This window comes from Manacus candei, unplaced genomic scaffold (genome assembly GCF_025592945.1).
Source record: "Manacus candei isolate 608988 ecotype Guabito, Panama unplaced genomic scaffold, ASM2559294v1 h1tg000002l, whole genome shotgun sequence".
Taxonomy (NCBI): domain Eukaryota; kingdom Metazoa; phylum Chordata; class Aves; order Passeriformes; family Pipridae; genus Manacus; species Manacus candei.
In genome coordinates, this window is record NW_026138050.1 from 9797610 (window position 1) to 9822566 (window position 24957).

The 24957-nt window shown below is 40.9% G+C and overlaps 1 protein-coding gene and 1 long non-coding RNA gene across 2 annotated transcripts in view; one reads left to right on the plus strand and one right to left on the minus strand.

Annotated features, from left to right (window-relative positions):
• Positions 1 to 11512, plus strand: part of SHISA9 (shisa family member 9) — a 172252-nt gene extending 160740 nt beyond the window's left edge. Inside the window, exon 4 of the mRNA XM_051811181.1 lies at positions 8808 to 11512. Within this exon, the coding sequence (XP_051667141.1) occupies positions 8808 to 9178 (371 nt within the window). The 3' untranslated portion in view covers positions 9179 to 11512. The remainder of the gene's footprint in view (positions 1 to 8807) is intronic.
• Positions 1 to 24957, minus strand: part of LOC127482434 (uncharacterized) — a 115960-nt gene that overhangs the window by 38827 nt on the left and 52176 nt on the right. The window lies entirely within an intron of this gene.

Sequence of the window (24957 nt, forward strand, 5' to 3'; positions counted from 1 at the left end):
TGCTCTGCTCCATCCCAGGAGCCAGGCTGGGCCTGCTGCCGGAACGGCTCTGCCTGCACGGGCAGGGCCTGGACTGCACAGGGCTGCACACTCTGCACACAAGGGCACAAGGAAGCTGTGCCCCTGGAGGGGTCAGGGAGCTCTGCCCTCAAACACTCTCAGGGAGCCCCAAATGCACAAGGAAGTCGTGCCCCTGAGTGCTCAGGGAGCTCTGCCCTCAAACACTCTGAGGGAGCCCCAAATGCAGAAGGAAGTCGTGCCCCTGGATGCTCAGGGAGCTCTGCCCTCAGACACTCTGAGGGTGCCCCAAATGCAGAAGGAAGTTGTGCCCCTGGAGGGGTCAGGGAGCTCTGCCCTCAGACACTCTGAGGGTGCCCCAAATGCAGAAGGAAGTTGTGCCCCTGGAGGGGTCAGGGAGCTCTGCCCTCAAACTCTCTGAGGGAGCCCCAAATGCACAAGGAAGTCGTGCCCCTGGATGCTCAGGGAGCTCTGCCCTCAAACACTCTGAGGGTGCTCCCCGGCCAACCAGGTTCCAAACAGTGTCACGGTCTTGTTGAAGTGTGAGAGCGCTGCTGCAAACTCTGCACACAACCACATTCATCCCAACTGATGTGCTTGAGAAGCATTAAAAACCAGGCAGTGAAAAAGCAAGCAAGATTAGCCCAGGAAGAAGTGGAAGAAGCCTTTTAAACAAATCTCCTAAGTGTTAACCTCTTTGGCTTCAGACAGCACTGGTAGAAAGCAAACCAAACCCTCCTTTCCTATAATCAGTTTATGCTGCAGTCATGCTTTATTCACGAGTTAAGCATGACAGCATGGCTCCTTGGATAGTTCCTGTTTCAAAAGGCAAGTTTTCTTACCATATATAAGGTTTCCAGTAAAACTCAAACTGATAAATGTGCTTAAATGAGATAAAATGAAATAAATATTCCACAGTAGAAATTTTTATACTTATTTGCCATCGTGGATGCCATGAAAGCCATGAGCTTAGAGGCCTTTAGGAAAAAAAATAATGACAAAAAAAGATTTACAGTTACAGGACAGCCACTGAGTGCATTTGCAAAGAAAATCAGAGATTTAAATACATAATTCTCTTATACTTCTTTTACAATTTCATTCCTTGGATCAAGAATAGAACCGGCAGTCTTACTTCCTTCTCAAGTTTATCATTCATTGCACGATACTGAACCAGTAGTTTACCACACTGACACTTAAATTTAAAACATTAAATCACTCCAGAATACAACAAAGTAGTGTGATCTTTGTCTATCCACACGCAACAGATTTCAGGTTTCCTGAAAATATTTACAATTCTAATGTTAATTAAACATGATGTAGCCACCATTTGTTTCCAGGTGACAGGACCTATTGATTTGAGTTGGTCAGAAAAACCTTATTTTTCCTAAACTGGTTAGACTCCAGTATTCTGCATGCCACTGGTCTCTATATCAGGTACAATGTGTGTGTGCCTGGAGTATTTTGATCAAAACCAAATCACAATATCACTGCAGCACTTTGCAAAACTGAATCATAAATATTGCAATTTAATACTATGTAAATCAATGCAGCCAATATACAAAGCCCAACTAGAAAAATCTGTTTACATGTCCAAGGAGAAACCTGCCTAAACTTACACAGTAAATAAACACTTGGAAAAAGAAAAAAAAATAGACTTTGCAGTGCTGTGCTTTTTGGCATGCTGTCAGACAAGGTTTCTGCTCACAGCCATGTGGCTACTCTGGCATTCCAGGGAATGATAACCCTGTGTATGAGGAGCCACACAGGATGTCTGATGCCTGAGGAGTTAATCAAAATCTGTCTCGGTGTTCCCAGCCAAGCAGCAGATTTCACTGTAGTGGTTAAAGAGAACATTGCTGAGGCTGGAGGCTTTCCTTACCAAGTCTAATTACATTCCAATTCTAAACCATTCCTAATGCATCTCAGAACCCAGAAATATTCTGGCCTCTTCAGCCTTTCAGAAACCGTCATGAAAATAATCACTAGAAGAAAAGAGATGTTTGGGCCTACATATTTATCTTTCTTCGTGTCTCATATGGTGAAAGAATTTTATTTCACTGGGAAAATAAATGTAGTCTTGTGTCTGGAGGTGGACAAGCTCTTTTCAAACAATGCCTGCAGAAGAAAAGGTTGATATGGAATGTCTTTTCGTGCTTGGTCTCTCTCCAGATCACTGTAAGAAATGAGTAAATAAATGAAGTGCTAAAGGGGGCCAGGAGAGGAATAACACAGAGCCACAAAAAGTAGGTTCTACAAAATTTATGAAAGTAATTTATGGGAGGTTCTATGCATTATGTATTTTTCTTTACCTCTGTCAGTAATAGGGAATAAAAACCATAGAAAAAAATCCAAAGACATAAAATATTGTCTTCCTTTTCAGAATGTCTTAAATAAAGGCAAAATGGTATTAGAACTTCTGGGAGAAGAAAGCCAAATATTTAGGATAGAAATCAATGCATTGCAGGTCACAGCCTGAATTCTGAATTTTCAGAAATCAATACAAGAATGGAGAAGGAGGGCTGCAAAAATGATTTTAAAGGCCCTTTGCCCTTTCTTAGAATTTAGTATGGTTTAAAATTGCCCCACCTTGTACACACACAGTTGCCACCCCAGTGCCTGTGAGATGAGAACAACTAGTGACCACCATGGAGTAGCTCCACTCCTTCCCCTTGGCCACAGACATCTGTCACATCATCCTGCCCACTGCTGGCATTACAAAAACACAGTCACATGTGCCTGAATCATCCAGATGTGTTCTGTTTGCCAAAAGACTTCATGTGATGCAAAGCAAATTCTTCTATGGTCCGTGATGGTTGGTGAACCCCCTAATTCAAATGACAGGTCATTAGTTCTTTGTTTTACTGTATGGAACAGACTTTTGCATTAATTCATTGGATTCAGTTCCTACCTGGGCACAGTTAATATGAACTCTGTCCTTGTTATTTTTTCCCCTCAGCCAAGAATAAAGTTGTGCTAGTTTACAAATGATACTTCTTTGATTTTCAGATAAAACCCTGCAAGAACTCTCACATAGAGTTGGTTTATACCTTGGAAGCCTTTGAACATATTGTCTTAGATGCCAGCTTGGAAAGGCAAATGAATAAGCAATCACACATCCAGACAGGATAAACAGCACCACCAAAGGCAGCATCCTAATATTTCCCTGGGCAAATTTCTCGTGCTGTCTCTGAGTCAGGATTCATTACCCTTTTGTCTTTCCTTGAGTTTTCACTTTCATTACTTAGAGAAATGTAAGGTTCCCACAGCTTCAGGTAACTACACCCACGTCTCAGCAAACTCAGAGCTGGAGAAGTAAAGCCTTGTTATAAACTGTTAAATATTACATGGGGACAGCCTCAGTGTTACACAGAAAACATCCACACACGGGCAGTCAGTGGGTTTTAGCTGTTATCTGGGGTGTCATTGTACCAGTTTCATTGCTGTCCTGTCCCCCAGCACTTTCTGTTGGCTTGCTTTCTGCATCTCTAGCCCTTAATTTGAAATACTGTCTCTTTCTGGCTGGAATAAAGCTCTGCATTTCAGAAAGAACTTCTTAAAATATGTTCAGATAAAAAACAATTTTTGAAACATCTATTGAGAGATAGTGTTCCCTATGTATTTTTGTATCTTCTGACTGTGACTCTAAGCTCTCATTGAAGTTTGTGTTTGGGTTTTTGTTTTAGGTTTTTAATGTCTTTAGAGCTTTTATAAGGGCTCACTCCTTTGTGGATTCTCTTCTCTCACTTCAGAGACTTCTTCCCACTCCCAGGTGCCTACTTTCACAAAAGCTGTGGGACAGAATTGTCTTTGAGGAGACCGTATTTCTCCAATAGCTGTGAGACGTGGTGCAAGTATTCAGAGCCATTTTATGGGCCCACAAAGATAAGAGCATTGTCAAGGAGGAAGAGAGTTAAAAACCCTGCAATATTTTACAAGAAAAAGAAAGCCTTGCACAATGCTAATGCATGTCTACCTGACTCTGTGCCACAAGTGGTTACATGGTGACCCTGAAGATTACTTAAGCTGGGGAACAGAACATTACACAGCTTTAGGATCTCCTCACACCACAGATAACTCAGATAAGCACACTGAGAAATTCTGGTCCTGTGGCAGCTACAAGAGGTTTTGCCACCGGTATTCAAGAAAACATATTTTCATCTCTGGTATTTACTCCATAAGAGTCTCACTGGTTTACATGCTTTCATTATAGAACTGTGGATTACGAAGAAATATGTGAAACTTTCAAGTTTGGTCACAGAAGGAAAAAAAGCTTGTCTCTGTTAGTGACAGATTTAGGCAGGAAGGTGAAACTTCCAGAAAAACACACATTACAGTCACAAAAGCCTATTTCTTTCTAGTCACTTCATCTAAATGAGCCTAAAGTCAGTGTGGTTTTCCTGGGAATTTCCATGATCTTGCTATCCCAAGGAGCTTGGTAGCCATCTCCTTTCAAAATCAAAATTCAAGGAAAAAGGCAAGAGTCCCAGTCTGAGACATTTGACCCCAGTACCAGCAAAGTCAAGGTCAAAATAAGTCCTGGTCACTCTCTCAAAGGCATTGCTGGATTCATAGGAGTGAGGAGTGGAGTGACCTGCCTTTGGGATGGGGAGCTCACAGGTGTACAGCTGCTCTGAGGGGGATCCAAATCTGAATTCCCTCCCCAGTAAGATGCATCCCAGCTTCTGCTGAGATGGTCCCCACCCAGACTCACATCCTGATGAACTCACACTGTGAAGCAGAAAGAAGATTTACTAGTCAAGAAAGACAAAGGAACAGAAAGCATCTCTTCAGCTTAATAGTTGAAATATTCAGTTGGGAAGGTGAAGTCCTGCTTTTGATCCTGACACTATGTCTGTATTTTCTCAGTTACTCATTTCATGAACAGCAGGAACAAATGCCCAAGTTCTCTCCCCTCCCAGGCACTTGGAAAAAATTCATATTTCAACATTTTTTTCAGATGAACAGCTACAAAAGTAACAAAAATTGTGGGTGCATTATCTTAAAGCGAAAACCTCAAAGAAATATTGCAAGTGAGAACATTTTTATCATTAGCTACCAGGAGGAAGGGACACAAATAATAATGCTCTGAATTAAGGCCTTTCTTCTACTATTGTTTATTTGGCAAATGTTGCAATTCTAGTTCTTCACTCCTTTTGCAAACACAAGTGATATCTATAAATACTTTTTACTGATCGACAAACAGAAGCCAATGCAAAAGGCACTTCTATAGCACCTTTCATCCAAAATCTCACTGTACTCTACAAATAGCAATTCAACCTCATAACACAACAACCTCCTCCCATGTGCTAACAGCTCCTTTTACAGCAGGTGAAACCAAGGCAGAGGGAAGTTGAGTCATGTACCTAAGGTCACATAATAAATGCATCCTTTAACTCCAAAACATCTCTTTGGATGTTTAAAGTCCATGAAATATTTATAGGGTCTGCTTAAGAAGAAAAACAAACTCCCTCAGATTCACAGTTGATTTTTAAAGTAGTTGGCATCAGGATACTATTATTATACTTTCCTTGGTAAAACATTTGTTACAACACCATGCTGAGTATTACTCTTCTGAATATTTTGTGCTTTGAAAATGAGAAGTAAAAAAACCTGTTTCTGCACTAGTAGCATCAGGTCCCTCACACTGAGGCACAGCACACTGCTATTATAAAACCTGTGATGCAGTCAGGGTGGAAGAATGAGGATTGCTATAAGACTTGCCAAAAGCCCTTTGGAACAACTCACCAATTTGGTTTGATCAATGCTGGTTTTGCTACAGTGGTATTGTCCCCCATCCATGTGCAAGCTGAAAGAAAACAGTTTTGGGGAGGCTAAATCTTTAGGCAGAGGTTGGCTTCCACTGCTAGCACTGCCTGGGCAAATGTCAAATTCTCAGGCAAACCCCTGCAAACCATTATTTGATGAGGACAAACACAAAAAGCAGCTCTCCCACACTGGCAGTGCCACATCAAACCCATGCAATCAGCCCTTGGGCATCTGTTTGCCACGTTTCTGCTTGACTTTGCTGATGAGGATTTCCAGATCCAATTCTGGCATGTTCTCTTCAGCCTGGTTGGCAGACAATAGTTGGGAAGGCCCCAGAAAGGGACTATATAGTCCCTAGGGGCTATATTAGTTAAAATAACTTTAATGTACCCACATTTACAGAATTAATCATTTCACTTTCTTTATGATCTTCCATAAGAAACAAAGAGTTGAAAATTTTACATAATAACATGGCAATATACACAAGGGCAAAATTGATTTAGATGTGTCACAGGCACAGACCTTGTGAGGCTGATTTTTTCCTCCCTTGGTTTTACCAGTGGGGGTGTTCTTTATATGCAGCAGTGATACAATTGTCTCTTCTGCAGGACATCAGCCTGGATGTGACTGGGGATCTGAGTGCCATGTCTAATCCAAGGACCAAAATTCAGAGACCCAGAAAAGGTCCAGGGGAGGAAAAATTAAAAGAAACTGAGGAAATGGCTTGAGCTTGTTTTGGCCTTTTTAATTTAGCCATGCAAATGTGAAGAACAGCATAAAAAAATCAGGCAATGCAAATATCTGCAATTTTTGGTCATTATTTACATAACTTAATCACTACTGCTACTCTCTAAACAGAAGCCATTATTTACCTTGTAACTGATTAAAGATCTCAGCTGTGTAAGACAAACTGCTGCAGCATAACTAAGATAAAACTACAAATTAAAAGTACAAATTCACAAATTTAATCTTATGTGAGATTAGCTTGGTTTCTAATTTTTGTATGCAAATTAAGCTATCTAAATGAGAAACAGGCATACAAATGTATCTATATTAAAAGCTGGACATAATTAATTGTGCAGAATTTAAATTATATAAACTAGTGGGACTTTTCATACGTAGACAAAGTCTAAGTCATATGACAGAGAAATCTGCACCCCTAACCAGCTCACTGGCAGTGCCTTTGATGTAAAAATATACAAAAATAAATACTTGTGTGAATACTCACAATGCCTTTTCTGCAACCATTTTTCTCAATTATTGATAACAGATTAATGAGAAATTAGCAATGCAAACCCCTTTCCCTCCCCTTTTTATTCAACCTGTGGTTCTGTGGCATTCAGTGAATATGAACAAAGTGTTTAAAGCAGAACACACCTGTATGCCATAGAAAAACATTCACTCTACTATTAAAAAAGGAAACAGATGGAAGTGGGTAAAACACACAAAGCCCACCTTTACAGCACAGCCAAGAGCAATTTCAGTTCATTGAAGAAGAAACACCTCTTTAATGATGAGATTAAGGATTTAATAGCAAAGTCCAGTTGCACAGCCATCATACAAAAATTGTCATGAGATGATAAATAGCACCTGCTTTTGGTAATACTCCTCCCTGTTGAGGGGCCAGGACAAGGAGGAGGCAGAAGTGAAACCTGATCTTGAAGATTAATCTGGTGCTCATGGGAATTTCCCCTCCTTGCATAAAGATCTAGTTCAGAACTAGAGAGAAGGAGAAAATTCAAAGTGCAACAAAACCCTCCTAGGAATACTGGGGAGAGACAAAAAGAGGGAAGCTAAACAAAAAACAGTGCAGGGAATTTAAAACCTACTCATGAAGGCAATAGGAGCTGAGCTGCACAGACAGCTACATGTACAAGACTTCTGCAGAGAAGCCTTACATGGCACAGCTTCAAGGAAAATGATGGATCTACCAGGGCACAGCAGAAGTCAAATCCAGGCTGCCACAATCAGATATTCAAAGCACAAAGCACACCACTGCTGATTAACTCAGCACCGTGCGAGCCGATCTACGCACTTGGCACTATCTTAAATAAACATCTAAATTTTTCAAGGGCGAAAATAAACCCTCTTTACATAAAAGGCAAGATCTTAAAAAACGAAATTCAGTTAATCTCCCCTTAAACCCCTGAAACTCGGTCCCAAAACTGAAATGAGTTGCTGGACTGCTGCAGAATGCCTTAAGCTTCCTGAGCAGGGTTCATACTTTCAAGCAAGGCCAAACAAATGCCAGCAATAACAACAATCAAACTTGAGCAAACGCGTGCACTGGAAGACACTTGTCTAGGAAACTGCAGAGGGCAAAATCCTGATTTGAGAACTGCAATGCAGTATTTGTTGGCAGGGCTGTCGCTGTATTTCTTAGTGGCACTGACCGCAGAAAATGATGTCAGAACCTGGAATTTAGGATTTTCATGGTCTGTAAAATTACAGGGTAAATACCCAACCTTCAACAACCCGAAGTATTTTCAGCCTCATAAAGCATTAGTGACCTTCCAACCATTTATAAGAACAGATCCCATTCTTAATTTTGCCCTAAGGCATTATTCCACAAAAACAGGTCCCCCTCATCACACAGGACCAGACCTGAAACCTGGCTTGGTTAAACACCCACACGACCCTTTGCATGTAAAGGGATGTGCTCTCACACAACAGTGCAACGCAAGATGCCGCAATGCTTCCAAGAAAGCCTGTGTACTCCTGTCCACTTCCCCAATTTCCTATGCCAGAGGACCTCCTCCCATAATGTAAACATCAGCACAGCCTGTGTGTTTTGGGGCAGAGACAGTCTTTTGTTACAGGGCAACAGGGTTTTGTCTGCATATATGAAAAGCCTTAATAATGGAGGGCTGGCAGGCGGTATGACTTTCTCCTCCTGATGTACCTGGAACTGTTCTGACCCGTAGATGGGACTGTGCATGACCTACTCTAAACTGTTCAACATTTTTATTGTGTCCAACTGATCTCTGGGGTTTTTTGTCTCTCCCCCTTCTCAACCCAAACAGCCGACAAAGTCAACGACGACTTCTACACCAAGCGCCGGCACCTGGCCGAGCTGGCTGCCAAGGGCAGCCTGCCCCTGCACCCCGTGCGCCTGGACGACGAGCGGGCGTACACCATCGACAGCGGGCTCACCAGGCAGAACGGGCAGAAATCCAGGATGGGCAAGATACACACGCACCCGCTGGGCTACAATTCCCACTACAAGACCTGGGATCCCACCGACCACTCCCTGAGGCGGCAAGCGTACGCAAACAAGGGCAAGCATGGCATGGGAGACCCGACGTTAAGTGACCCGCTGACAACCCGCAGCCAGCACTACTTGGGCCCACAGCCATACTTCATAACCAACAGCAAGACAGAAGTAACTGTTTGAGTTTGTTTTCTTTCTTTCTTTTCTTTCTTCTTTTTTTTTTTCTTTTTTTAATGAAATCCTTTAAAAACCACACGCAAATACACACACACACACACGACACAAACACTCAACCGGAAGGCAAAAAAAAGAAATTTAAAAATATAAAATTCAAAAAAAAGAAAATTAAAAAAAAAAAAACAAAAAAAAAACAGAAGGAAGGAACTTCCACCTGGACACTCTTGGTATCCAGCCAACGGTAGGCCGAAGAGTGGGTTAATACCATTCAGCAATACACACTGAAGGTTGAATTATAAACTCCATTTGTATTTCACAGTGGAACACAAACCCTTGTGACTAAATTTTTTTACTTGAAACTAAAATCCATGATGAGAAGTAGCACAATCTAGAGAAACTTTATGTCTGCTTAAACATTTACACTATGTTCCTGCCTTGAGACAGAGGAAGAGAGAGAGAACAATATACTGTATTATATCATTTCAGAGAGGAATTTTGTACAAAACCTATTAATAATCCCTAGACCTGTGAAAAACCAAGAGCAAACATCTTGGTACAATCCCTAACATCTATTATTGTACTTTCACACCATCCTATAGAGAACGCAAAAAAATATATATACAATAAGGGACAAAGACACTTTCACAAGGAATTTATGAAGACTGTTATGATTAAGAGCATATGGGACCTTTGTGGCTGGTAGAGAATTCTGCAGGATGATAACAAACAGCAGAAGATTTCATTTCAGTTTACTTCGTTTGATTTGAAATTTTTGGGAACCTCCAAAATAAGAAGAGACATATCATATGACACAGAAAGCTGCTGGGGGAATAAGGGCATCAGAATATTCCCTCTCAGTCCTCCTGTTTTCGGGCAGATGGTAACAAGTCTCACTTTGCAGACTGTCAGGATTTTTTCTTCACCTAAATGTTTTGCCTATCTTCAACTGCTTCAGACTGAAACTAAGCGTGGGTGGTGCCTTTACTGTATTACTATTGTTCAATGACAGTCTTGTTCTTCAAAGTGACCCCTCTGTTCCTTTAAGCTATTTCCTCATGTTTGGCTAAGGATGACAAGGGTTCTGCCCTGCTCAGCCTCCCCTGTTTGTCCCGAAGGGAAACTGGACTACATCTCCATGCAGTGGTTGCACAGTCAAGACTATTTAGTTGGCCCCTTCATTTTCCCAATTTAAACTTTTTCCCTCTAGTCTCTCATTTTGTATTTGCTTTTAGCCATGGTAGTTCTTTGTAGTTCAACTAAATGTTCTATGGTATATTGTCTCTATTGTTTGGCTTTCTATAGTGGCGTTCCCTCTTGGTGGACTATTTGGTGGAAGAGTCTGATGGTCTTGCCTCAAACATCAAAGAGATCTGGGTTTAAACTAAACAAACAATTGGACTCATGGTCTTGACTGTGGCTCTGATGAGCAGGATGCCTTGTTCGTATGAGTAAAACCACTCCTGAATGGGGCACTGGTAGTAAACTCACAGTCCTGGGCCTGTAAAAGCTTTGGCACATCCACAAAGAGACAAACAGAGTTGGGATGGGATGGCAGGCAACACATTCAGTCTTTCACTTAAATTCCTGCCCTTCCTCCAAAACGAGTCATTTGGCTAAATCCTAACTAGCTGTCTTACTACAGTTGCATTCTCACCAGCTGTCAGTCCTTCAGGAGATTCGTTTTGGAAGAGCTTGCAGGGAGGAGTAAGAACTGCTACGCTGTAAGAAGAATTGGAAGCGGCGTTTCTTACTGTGTTCAACTGACTGTCAGTGCTTCTTCTTAGTCAAGGATGCAAGGGCTAAGAATTTGAAATCTGGTTAAATGGAGATACCTTTTTTTTAGCTATATTGAGATTGATTTGCATCCTGAGAGCACCGGTATCTCTCCACAAGCGTGCTGCTAAATTTTATGATCCTATGTTTTAAGACTATCAGAAGTGGACAAAGCCCACAAGACAAATACTTTGCACACAACCCAGATTCTCCACTATCTTACTTTTATTCCTTTAATCTTTATTGCCTTCACAACTGGCTGACTTAATTTGACCCTTTATGGAATGTTGCTGTTAATCCATATGCTTTAGATACACATTACAGCTGCACTCTAATTCACACAGGTTTCGTGTAACTTGAGCATATTTTATGTGGAAATATTTTAGTAACTGTATGTTCTGTAAGTAAACCCGTGTTAATACTTGTTAACTACAGAGTTTATGATACCAATAATACTTCCTACAATAAAATGTTTGTTTGTTTTTTAAGAATGTTTATTTGTAAACTTATGTATTCACTATATTAATATGAATTTCTTACCTGGCAATAAAACTGATTCTAAGTGAATCCAACTTGCTGGCTCATTCCTAAACAAGTATCATTGGGCCAAATTTTGAGTATTAACTGAGGTTCTGGAGCTTCTCTCTGCAGCCAGTGGGGTTCACCTCAGCACAGATAAGTATGCACAGGGCCAGATCCAGATCCTCAGGAATATAGGGGAGTTTTGCAATAAGTCTAAGGATTGCAACTGCCCAGATGGAGGAAATGGAACACTGGTGTATACTGCTTCAAAATGGTTGTATGGCCATTACAGAAGAACCCGGACACAACATCTGTGCACCAAGTCTGCTGGAACAAAAAGTCCTTTACAGGCCTTTTAGTACTGCTAATGGCTTGGAAACCTGACAGTGAACAGAACCTCAGTGGAGGGTTTGGGCATCTTCTTCCCTTTGCTTTGCTAAAATGATGCTGAGAACAAATTTCAGAAGAAGAAACAGAGAATCAGGATACCCAGCTTCAGAATCCCCTTAGTACATGTCCTGGTGCAAATTCTTTAGGCAGTTTATGATTCCTAGGATGCCATGACATATTAGCAGAGGGAAAACATCAATTCAAAATTGTCCAGAGTCAGCCATTTTAAACAGTAGAAAAATCTCATTTTCAAGATATACCTTTATGTGTGCCAGGAAACAGCTCATAAAGGCCCCATTTCTGGTTACAGAAGCATTTTCCTGCCTCAGGTACAACTACAGAAACAACCCTAATTTGCCAGAGGGCTCAGGAGAGACATACAGAGTGTGGTCACAGTGCCAGGAAAGTTCTGGGCAGCCCTGCAACCCACAGGGAAACCTGTGGAATACAAGCCTAATCTGCAGTAGACACAGCTCACTGTTACAGCTCCACCACCAACCCATCTAGTGCACATGTTTCTATCAGCAAATTCCTGACTGGAATCACAAATGGTGAAAAGGACAACTGCTTCAGTAGCAGCAGTGTCTCTGCATAGGCTTTCGTTCTTCCAGATACATGGAAAAAAAAGAAACCTCCAAAAAGCCCCTCCTGAAGCTGATTTTGTGTTTCTGCTGGCTTTTTCTCTTCTGTTTGCCTGACCCTTCTGTCAGCACGAGCAAGAACTGCACTGGGCTCCCATAAGCATTTCTTTCATAAGGCTCTTTGATATCAACACAGATACACTGCACTACAAAGAGAGAAGTGCACTGTCAGGAAATGCTGATGTTCCATACACAGAGCTAGGGAGTCTAAAAGTCCAAAGGTTGTCCAGTTTAGAGCCCTTTACCCTGGAATGTCTGTTCTCATGACTAAATCTTTAGAGCATGATCCTCAGCTTACCAGAACTGAGGATATGGTGGCTTATATAAACAGAGGATCAGGTCTCATGAGATTCCACACTACAAGGTGTCTCCACAACTCAGACTTTAGATTTTAATAGCTCTAGGAAAAGATTCGTGCTTTGCTCTGTTCTTATAGAATGGTTATTGAATTTTGGGTACTAAATAAATAACCCTAGTCCACAAATCCCTTTTGTACACAATCCTCCACACTTTATTTAATCCTGGTCTCTATACTTGAATATGTGAAGGACTTCCAGTGATAAATATAGTCTTCACTGTAATTATATCATCTTTCTGTTTGGCATAGATAATTTTATTTTTCTAAAAACAGTCATGACAGGAAACATTTTTGTATTAAACTATATAATCTCATATATCATTCACTGCTAAAAATGTGATAATAGGATGAGCTCCACGTTACTAAAGAATGAACATTGTTATTTTTATGAATGGGAAAGTCAGGCAGCTTTAATTCGAAAAGTATCTGTAAACACAATTCTTGGAATTCATTCATCATGCTTCAGAGATTTCCAGACTTAACTTTTGCTCAGCCTGCAAGTAAGATGTGTCCTTATACCTGCCAACTTCACCTGGAACATGAGCATTAAACCAGGCCTTTCCTCCCCAGCCAGCTGCACTAACGAAAGCCAGGACCAAATTAGGATACTGGTTATATCCCATATCTGCACAAAAGCTGCTGTCAGACAAATGCACCTGATGGATCCAGCAAACACTTCTGCAGAGGATGCACCAGGAAGAATTTGACACATCCATTCAGCTGCACTGGCCCTATCATGTTAGCAAAGCAGAAGACATGTATTTGTCACCAATGACAACACTTTTTGACACTGGAAGATAATAAATCCTGATCCTAGTTCTGGGGATTCTTCCTATGTCAGAATCTGCCAAATAAACAATGCCTGAACAGGTCAGGGCTCCCTGGACAGGCTCTTCTCATCCCACCCCTGCTCTTCCAACAAGAGAATGGTGTTGCTTCAGGAGCAAAGTGTTCTCTATTGACTTCTTTTCATTTTTCACCTTCAGAGCTTAGGGACCCTTTCTGGGAAGAGAAACTCTAGATTCAGACTTACTTGAGTCTGAGATAGATTTAAAACTCAAATCTATTACTGCTGCTCTTGTTTTACATAACAGAAAAGAATAAGACACTACTCGTACCTAAGTGCATGAAGCAGCTGTACTGAGTCTGGTCCCTCATGGATACATGAAGAGGCTCTGTACCTCTCTTTCTCTGCAGGTAACTTGAGGCCAATTTTGTACCCCAAGCCAAAACTGTTTTGCAACAGGCTTTGGTTTCTTGGTGTTTGTTTGGAATTTTTGTTTGATTTGATTTTTTGGGGTTTGTTTGTTTGTTTGGTGGGGTTTTTTTGTTGTGTTTTTGTTTTTTTTTTTAAGTAAAGCTAAAATTCAATTTTTGTCTCTGCAGGGCTTTAACAATACACTGTTACACACACAGTTGCACCTTGTCTGTTTAAGCCAATGCTTGCTGCCTTCACTCAGCATTTAATTGTGAGGCAATGCTGCTCATTAGTAGGGGTTGATGTGCTGGCAGAGTTCAGCTTCTGAAGCTGCACACCAAGCCTTGTGTGCCTCCCTCACAATAAAAAAGGCTGGGAGAACAATAGGTTATTAGAAGTGATGATTTCCAATCAAGGGAGAATATCAGGCAGTGCTGCTGCTCTTTAATCTGAGGTTCAGGTACAAAGCAGAACTGAAAAAGGGTAACAACCACAAGCCTTTTGGTGCTCATTGGCAGCATTATTTTATCAAGGAAACGAGCCCTCCCAAGCAGCAGGTGTGTCAGTGGAGCCACTAACACTCCCTGGGCAGAAGCACATTCTTCCTTTTCCTGTATGCAGCTGTTGGCCTCATTTTCACCCTCTAGTATTTGGGCTTACACTAACATTTTGATCACAATAGTTATTATTTGAGAGACTTTGGCCAGTTTTAGTAAATATATTCCCTGAAGTAATTGGTCCCCAGGGGAAAGAGCACTTTACCTGCTACTTTATTTCTTCAAGCAAAAGAAACATTGCAAAAACTTGGCAGGGGAGTTGGAACTATGTAATCTTTAAGGTCCCTTCCAACCCAAACCATTCTATGATTCTCTGATTAATTGTGGTTTTTTTTCCTCTGCCATAGGTTAAAAAAACCCAGCACTACTTTGTCCTTCCAGGGGTAAGGAGGGAACTCAAGGATGGCTGCTCTCCTGTCTCTTTTCAAGACAGTGTTATAATTCAGCCAGGATTTTTCATATACACTCTGCAGGAGACTGCTCTGACTACTGAGCACAGAGAGAGCTTCTTGACTCCCTCATATACTAGGAATGAAAAAATCATGCAACTGAAAGATATAAAGGTAGACTGGACTTCTGTAGCATCAGCACTGGTTTTGCTGTGCACCACAGTTCAGTGGCTGCTTCCCACCCCCCATTTGCAGGGGTCAGAACTGTGTGGCATTTTCAAAACTGATGTTCTCCAGTCAACTCCTTCAGTCTTCTGGAGCACCCCCTGACACCCAGCACCTCACCTGGGCTCTCACCTGCCAAACCAAGGTATTAGTCTTGGGGAAAACCCCGTCTCTCTGTGTACACATGTATGCACAGACACATTTTACAGCAGTCACCTGAGCTTTGTAGCCTGACTCCCTAAAACATGTGTGTTTGCAACACCAGCAAAGGGTAAGATTGATTTGGAAAATCCACCAATGCCTTGCTGCTTCTTAGGGGCCTTACATCAGTTTTGAAGACAGAATCTATATCCCCAATTTACTTTACTTCTTTTGAAAATGAGTTACTAAAGAACATGACATTCTATAGAAGAGAGAGTCTAAGCTTCAGGGATGAAAATTGTCCTTTAAGGCTGTAATGTATTTTACCATTACTGCTTGGGGAATGAAAATACTAAGGATGATAGAGAGTAACTTGACAGGATTCATTAAGGCAGAGACAGCATGTATGTGCTATTATGCACAAGACTCTGCACAAGTCTGCCTGTGCAGAGAAAACTGTTCTGGTTTTTACTAACAGTGATTTATGAGTTTGTGGTTGTTGGGGTTTTTTAACTTTTCTAAGAGATGAATCTAAAAAGCACAAAGCTAAGAGTGCTCATAACTAAAGTGCCCTGTTGAACACAGCAAGTGGTACAACATTGTCCAGCATGACTCTAACAGCAAAGGCCCTGATCCTGCACTGCTGAGTTAGTGGCAGACTTGTCAGTGTGGAGAAGACCAAAACCCCCAGACAACACACATTCACTCTTTGATATGCAGAACTTTCAGGCTCCACTACAAGTGATTTTTCTCAATCTGACACCAACTAAACGGTATAGAAGCAGAAAGGCAGCAGATACACCACAGGACTGCACAGATCTTCCAGACTGAGTCACAGCTGAGGCTGCAGCTCAGCAAAATAATGGCTGCAACATTGCCTTGTAGCACAACACAATTATCCTGCCAGCAACTCATCTACCTGGTTGGCTCATAATTTTGACACAGCTCATAACGAGCAGGGAAGACTCCACTCTCAGGCTGGTGCTTGGCTTCGGTGTGCAAGTTCAAAGCCCCGGTGACAGACAGCTACTCCAGCCAGCAGGATACTCAACTCTGCACGAAGTCGAAGTGCAGGTATAAATCTTACCACTTCCTACAAGCAGCAACCAAACATATTGAATTTCAAGGCCCAGTTCCAATTCCCTTGTCATTTGCTGCCTAGCTACTTCCAAACTCCTGTCTGAGACACTCTTTAGCTTTGACTCTTGGTTAATATTTAGCTGCTTATCTATTAAGATGTTTTTCATGTTTCTATACAAAGTCAGTGTCACACTAAATACTGGTATTTCTCTGCCTGTTACTTCACTGTGTACAATGTATTTTGTTATTGACTGATAATTTTATTAGATGAAATATCATTCTTGGAAGACAGCAGCATTGAAGGAGTATTAGCAGAAAATTCTGCTTTATCACTACCAAATTTACTGATAATCACAGTTCAGTTACCTTCAGGGTTGCAATTCGTTGATAGGTTAGTAATATAAACATTTACTTTGAAAAGCTTCTATGTACACCATAAATCTATTCTGCCCACATTTCTTTTCATAATAGGCAGAGAATACATGTATATTTGCAAAAGTGTTGTGTCTGTATGTGACAGATATGTGTCTGTGAGTGAACAGGTAGAAGAGAGGGGGTGCTACACTTCAGTAAAGTGATAATATCAAGTACTTTTCCAGCTCAAATACCATTCCTCATATCTATAATATTACAGCCACTGTATAATAATACTTTCTCATACTGCAGAGGCTGAAGTGTAGCCAATGCATTTAATTAACTTCAGGGAAAGATGAAGTTGACTTTCCAATAATGATTTCCAGTATGTTCTACTGCATTTGTTCACCCTTCCACAGTGACCTTTGAGGATGGGTCACAGTTTCAGAAAGAGGTGAGCTACAAAACTGCACAGCTATTCTGTGTGAAATATTACAGTCATCAACAGCCTCAAAAACTCTTTTCTGTTGTCTTATCTTAAAATGAGAGGAATATGTATTGCACCTCGTATACATATATATATATGAGAAAAAAAGAAACCAAAAAAGAGACAAACACAGGCAAGGCAGCCTGGTGTGCAACACCTGCTGTGAACGCTGTCAGCAGCACAGAACACTCGCCAAAGAGCACATTACCAACAGAGGCAAACTGCATTCATGTGTTTCAGCAGACAGAGGATGTTACTTCATAAAGATATAATGTTTTCCCCTTTCTCCTCTGCCCTGCATTTGGAGTTTGGTTGGGTGTTTCTCTTTGGCTGGTGGATTTTGGGTTTGCCAACATCAGAATGGCCCTATTCCTGTCAACAAGAGAGAGCAGAGGAAAAACCAGATTGTCAAAAACATCCACTGGATCAAGAGAAAGGTTACAAAACTTCCAAAGTGACTAAGCCTCAGTAAGAAAAAAACAGAGACTTGATAGTGTTGCCTGTTAATAACTAGAGAAGTTTTACACCATCTGCTAATTTCCCCTTTGTCAGCTGCACAAGGGAACCACATGAGAGACACCATAATAAACAGAGGTATTTTTTCCTCTCTTGGAGATCATAAGTCTCCAGAACCTGTGGCATATATGTTCACTTACACCCAAGCTGTTAATATATACAAGTGAGAAGAGAACCAGTATTTTTATCAATGTGGAATAGCAGCTGAGACAGACAACACAACCTCCGCAGAGGGACATATCCATATGTTACACAATAATGAATGCCAGAAAAATAATAGTGGTGGGGCTTTTCTTGGAGAACTCTGTTCAAAGGCATTTCAACTAGAGGTCAAAAAGTCCATAAAGACTCTGCAAAAACTGACATAGTGTAAGATCTCAAAAATAAAAAACCCAACACAAAGCATTTGGAAAGTGCATGCTCTACGTTAAGTCCTAGACCTGCTCTGTTATCCAGCTGGGACATACACTTCCTCCTGCCAAAGCCCTGCTATGCATATACTATATTTCTTGATCTTTTCTGTTGCCTAGTAAAGGTTTTTGAATTTGCTGCCAATTCAACCCCTGAAGTGCAGATGGGAATAAAAAGCATCTTATCTCCCAGCATACGATCCCACAGCATGTTTTCTACTATTTTCAAGCTGTACAATCTCTCAAGCTGCATGACGTGCCTGTTTCCCTTGGGAGACTATTTCACACACACCCAGCATCCTAATTCCTCTGTGTATATTCCTGTATGGAAGGCTTGAAGCTGGGATAGAGAAAGGAGCCCTCTGCTCTCATCTGTTTCCATCTCATTCTTTCAGCAACAGGAGGAAGAATTGCCAGAAAGCTGTTTCGTAGGTTCTCATCCAAAACTTCAGCCTGACTGGAGTGTTAGCAGGGGAGGCACTTTTGGGGCTTTTTGGGAAGCAAAGAGAATTTCTCCTGGGCATCCTGATAGAGGGGTAGATTTCTGTCCTGAATTCACCCTGTGATGTCTTAAAAGTCAGCTTCTCATTTCTAGTGGTAAGGTCCCCAAACCAAAAGATGGCAAGTAGCAGGAGATATCATTTACTTTATCAAGATTTCTTATTCTGTTGTGTCATTTTCATAACAAATTAGGGAGATGTGGATTAAATTAGCCTACTGTAAAGTATGACCATAATGGAACAACATAGTTATCAGTAAGCCTCTAATAAACCACAAAGAGGAATCAAGCAACATTCTTCAGAAGTTCACTTTAAACTATCCAAATATATTTGTATTTCATTGTCTATGTCAGTAAGGAAAAGTATTAAATTTACAGGTAACTCCTGTTCAGCTTAAAAAAAGGAAAGCAACATAAAATTAAAAATTGTTCACCCCATGGCATGGTGGTATGAACTAATCAGGATGGTGTGCTGAGGACTATTGCACAGTATCACATACACACAGTTATTAGATATTAAACACAGGAATAAGAGCAGAGACATACAAGTTTCAGAATAGCAGCTCAGGCAGCAGAACTGCAAAACACAGGGCTTGGAATTATAACACTATACAAACTGACTGTGAGTCCAGAAAATCAGACAGGGGGGAGTCAAATACTAAAATCACATGAATTAATCTTCCCACTCTGCTAAGATATAATAAAGCCTCACCTGGAATACTGTGCCAAGCCTTGGGCATTGTGCTTCCAGGGATACAAGGGTCAGCTGGACAGTACCAGCAAAGAAAAAAATCAGTAAGTTTATTGTAGTCTGTTATTACTTAATCAATCAGTATGAATGAGAAAAGGTGTAGAAAAAAACAAACTGTGAGGAAAACAATGAAAAAACTACAGTTGTTTATGCTACAGAACAGATAATGGAAGAGAGATACTATGTACAGATTACATAGTTCATAACAGACTCAGTGAAAAGAGCATAAAGCTGCTCATGACTAGAATACTCAAAGAATTAGATATATCTTCTTCTGGAGAAGGGAAGGCTCATAGCAAACCTCGCTGTATTATTCCAGTACTTTCAAAGGTGGTTAAGAGGGGATGGATGCTCTGTTTTCACAAGGAGCCACATGGATAAGACAAGGTACAGCAGGATGCAAGTTGCACTGGGAGAGGTTTCATCTCAATAAAAGAAACAATTTGTTTCCAGTGAGAACAATCAATCACTGTGACAAACGTGCCAGGGATGTGGCAGTCCCCATCCCTGGATTTCCAAGACCTGAGTGAACAGGGTGCTAGATCATGTCATCAATGTTCCCTTCACCATGTAGGGTTGGATCAGGTGGCCTTTCAAGGGCCCTTCCAGCCTGGGTTATTCTGAGAGTCTTCAGCCTCCCTGCTTATACCACTGGCAGTGCAGGTAAGGAGTGACACATACAGACATTGGGGTTGACACTGGTCCCTTGATATTTAAAAAACACAGAGGTTTGGTTGTTTGGGGTTTTTTTAAGAAGACATAATATATTCAGTAACTGACAATAATGCATGTTTTAGATTACATTATTATATTTATATAAAGAGTTGCTGAAAAGAGGAGAATAATATACACCACCAGAGACAGGAAAAACTCTTGTTGGTGTAAGTGCAGTTTAGTCAAGTATTAGAAGAAAACCTTTTTGAGTGGCGTGGAATGACAAGCAATGAAATGCATTATATACAGAGGCTGTGGAGTTTCCATTGCTAAATGATTTTAAAGAAACATTGAACTGATTCTGTCAAGAATGATTAGATACTCTTGAACCCTTCTGGAAGAAAGATGGGCCATTCAAAGGCCATTAGAGCTCTTCTATTATTTTCTCTTCCAGGCCTAAAGCAAAGATGGGGCAGAAAGCCTAGTCCCCTAGGAATGAGGTTTTTCCCACATTTCTAATTGCAGAGGAAAGCTGCAATTAGTAGCATAAAGGTATCTGATGTTTCCCCAAAATTCAGTGTTGTTACACTGCAATTGCAAATCAGTGCACAATGTTGCCTAGACAGATTTACACAGCAGCTAAAAGCACATATATTCAGACACACCACAGACTGTCTGGGAACAAAGAATCCTGAGGCACAAACTATTTTAACCATCTTATTATACATTACCAATATCAACTTCATTCATACATTTCACAGTAGCTCTCTCATTCCGTGTCCATACCTGGCAGCCAGCCACAGGCTTTGAAAGGTCAAAACCCTGATCTACACTCTAACATCCCACACAGATGACGTGATCTCAGAGGTGAGAAAAGAACCTGCCTCTACAAGTCAGCTCAGAGCTACAGTCTGAGGAAATCACAACTCTGAATTCCAGGAAAGCATTGGAAAGGGCAGGAGAGTACAGAGGGGAGGTAGGAAAGGCTTTGAACCAAGAAATAAGACTGAGCTTCCAAAACACACAGGTTTCATTTCCTGGTCTGAAATGGACTCCCCTGCATCATTTAGGATGAATCAGCTCATTTTCTGTGGCATTAGCTCAGTCGAAGCATGGGCATATAAATAACCTGGGTGTAATTTCACTGTCGATTCCCTGGGACAAATAATCTAGTCCACACTACTAAAGAGAGAAAGGTAAGGAAAGGAATATGTTCTCAACTGCTCCCAGTGGAGTTCATAGACACACTTCCCAGTCCTGGGAAGCATGCACAGGGTTAAAGCTCCAAACAGATAAATTCACTGAGAATTCAGACAATGATGTCACTTTGACCAAAAGTTGGCCTTAAGATAAATAAATGGGCTTTCACTATTCCCTGCAGGCACATTTGCTGTCCCTTGGCACCAAGATGAAATCATAATGCTTTGTAATTACAGATAAAAGGGATTTGACATGAGAGCTCTCCAAATGAGCCAAACATCCTGGGAAGTGAAAAAAAACCACCCAAAAAACTAACAACTTGCTTGCATGCTCATTCTCCAGACTCGAGAATAACCATCAAGACAATTTTCTTATTATTAGCAGCTGTTCAGAAATCAGTACTAGATTCATTAGTTAAATCAGTGGGCTTTCCCAGAAAAAAAGAAAATTATGGAAAGAGGAGGATTTGAGAATAAATTAGTCAGAAAGCAACAATGTCAAAACCGTGAAAATCTACAGCTCTGTCACGCAGAAATCACACGAAAACAAATGCCACAAACAAAAGATATATTCCAAGCATAAAGGAATAACTTAGAGTGCAACCAGCCATCCTTTTGACAGCACAGAGGATGGACTCAGCTACTCAAGCAAAGACTCCTCTGAGAAAGATTACAGGGATGCAACAGAACAAAGTAAGGAAACGTTACGCAGTGCTCTCTCTATAATTTAAACACAGCTCTAAATTACAGTTGAGGAAATGTTGCCATCACCCTACAAAGGACAGGATGAAAAAAGGTGACCTACAGTCTTTGTCTTCTTATTTTCCTAAGACAAGGTCATAAAGCATATGAGTAAGTTGTTAAAAATGCCCCCTGTAAGCACTGTTACAACAGTGCCTGTCAGGGACAGCTGGAACTGCTGGGCTGGGCTTTGGTGCCTCTCCACATGTGCTCTCAGGATTCCTTCTGCAAGGATTGACTTTTGTGACCTGGTCTGGAGTTCTGGGCTGCTGCCCACCTCAGACCTCTTCCTGCAGCAGAGGCATTTAGACAGCTGGTGAGACTGACCAAAGAGACTTCCTCCCACTTCCAGGAGACTCCAGTGATCCAGGCTATTGGTATTGACCCACTACAGAGAAAAAGCACTGTGAAGTAAATGCAAGCTGAATTTACATCAGCAGCACAGATGTGCATGTAAAAAGAATAGCCCAAAGTCATACTTGCAAAGCATGCCTGTATACATTTTTATTGCTGAAGTAGAAAAACTGTTTAAAAGTCTAATTGCAAGTACCTTACAGAAAAAAAAAAAAAAGCATGGCAATTCTTTTCTCCATGAGTTCACCATTAGCAAATGAGGCCCACATTAGGTAACTCAAATTAGAAGTAGCTGTGATTATTTTAATTCTATACCTTAAAGCCTTTCCTAAAAAATTAAAACAAAGGCATCCTGTTTCCTAGGATGAACTGGTTTCTCCCAGGTATTTTATTTTAAAATGTGAAATACTTTGGCTTAAGTAACATAAACTACAGATGTGACTGCAAACATGCATCCCAAAAAAAGGAATCATACCTAGTTTAGAACTTCATTTAAGTTTTGGACACTAATTTTCAGTCTGCTTTCAATGCTTTTTCAATATTGTTTTGTCCTGCTTTTGCTGTTTGTATGAAAACAGTTGTCTTCAGTTTTGTAAACCTATATCGTGGTCTTTATTAGTAGAGTGTTGGGAGGTGTGTTGAAAGAGGAACATTAAAATAGGGCTTTTATTCTCACTTGTCCTGGTGAGGATTTTCTCTCACCATACTTTAGTTTTCCATAAGTGACTTTCTGCACCTCACAAGCAATCTCCAGCTTTGTAAGTAGTAGCAGAATACACATGACTGGATAAAACATGATCTCCAGCTTTAATGGAAGGTTGCAATGAAGACAGATATTTCATAAACATCTAGAATGATGGATAACAAGTCAGACAGCATTAAAAAAAATAGACAGTATCAATCTACATAATATCATTCCCTGTCAAGAAATGGCCTATCTTAAATGTGTGTAAACAGCAATATTATTCATGGTTAAACCACAGTGTAATTGCTTGCTGGATTTGAATGAGGTTTCCCTGAATATAAATGAAGAGACAAAGAGAAGATAAAAGAAGCATCTGAAGCTAGAAACCAAACCCCTGAAATGGAAATGATCAAGTTGGACACATTCCCTTTTATTGTGTGTGTGAATACGAGTGATTATTAAAGCAATAGATCTATAACAGGAGCCAGAGTGAAGTACAATGCAGAAAGAAAAGTGTTTCCAAATTCCATTCTGCCAATGTGCCTCAGCCTTGACACTCAGCAGTATTGCCAGTGGAACCCTAAACCTCTTTTAAACAGAGTCTTGAAATTGCTTCAAACTGTATCGGAAAAACTGGTGATTTTTAGGAAGATAAATGATTGCAGAACCCTCACAAATCCATATCCCTTTGAGCTGAGGGAAACCTAATACCCAGGTCACTGGTGCTAAGAGGCACCAACCAGCCCTGCCACATCTCCAGCATGGTGATTATTAACTGAAAACCGTAACGAGGAACAGAAGGGAATTTAATCTGCCACTGTCAGTGTGTTGCTGTGATTTGGAGCAAACCCAAGTGAGTAGCAATGTTCAGCGTGTAATTCCCTGGGGGGAAGCTGGAGCAAGAGGATTATGCCTAAACCCTTCCAAAAATCAGCTGCTGAAAATGCAAAAAGCCCAATCTGTGGAGTGATCCCCCTGAACTGCATTCCCTCATCGGACTGGAACCCGATCCACTGCGCTCCCAAGGCAGGCAGAGAGCAGCCCAGAAACTGTCAGGAAACCCTGCCAACAGAAAATTCCTCCTGGAACAGCTGGAGATGAGAAGGCAACCTCTGCTCTGGCAGCCCGGACAGGGAGGGTGGCAGGACTGGCCTGGCAGCCCAGAAGAGATGTGGCAAACTATGAACAAAAAAAAAAACCAAGAAAAAGTTTGTCTTCTTCCAAACAGGCATCTCTGTATGGAGCAGGCAGAGTTTGGATTCCTCTGGGCTGATCCAGGCTGTTTGCCCCCAGTATGGCCATTAGGACAATGTTAGTAACAAAATACAGCAGCAAAGACTAAGGGGCAGGAGCAAGGAATATTTGACTTCATGCCAAGAAAACCCCACTGGAGTTTGCAGCAGCAGACACAGGACAGTAGATGTATGAGCTTCCTTCTCAGGCCACACCACAGCTGAATTTCTACAGAGACTGACTGGGCTGGACACAGTTTTCCCTTTACTGTCCCACCTCCTCCACCAGAGAAGGAACTGAATTCAGATTTAAGAGAAAGGCAGACTCTGACATTTGCTTTATGACACATGGCTACTTTTGATTCAATATGCCAGAAAACTTATTAAATAACTTTGAAATATTTCTGCTCTGGGCACTTAAACTTTCTAAAGTATTTTAATTTTCTAAATTCAAAAATGAAAAGTTATCATTTGGAAAAACTGGATGTTCATTTCTCTGTTTAATTGAGACTGATGAACCTGAAAAAAAATTTAAAAAAACCCAAGCTGAAATATTATTCTTAAATGGCATTTCCCCATGAATGTTTTGTTTTGACATCTTGGCAACATTTCACTATAGCTGTTTTCTT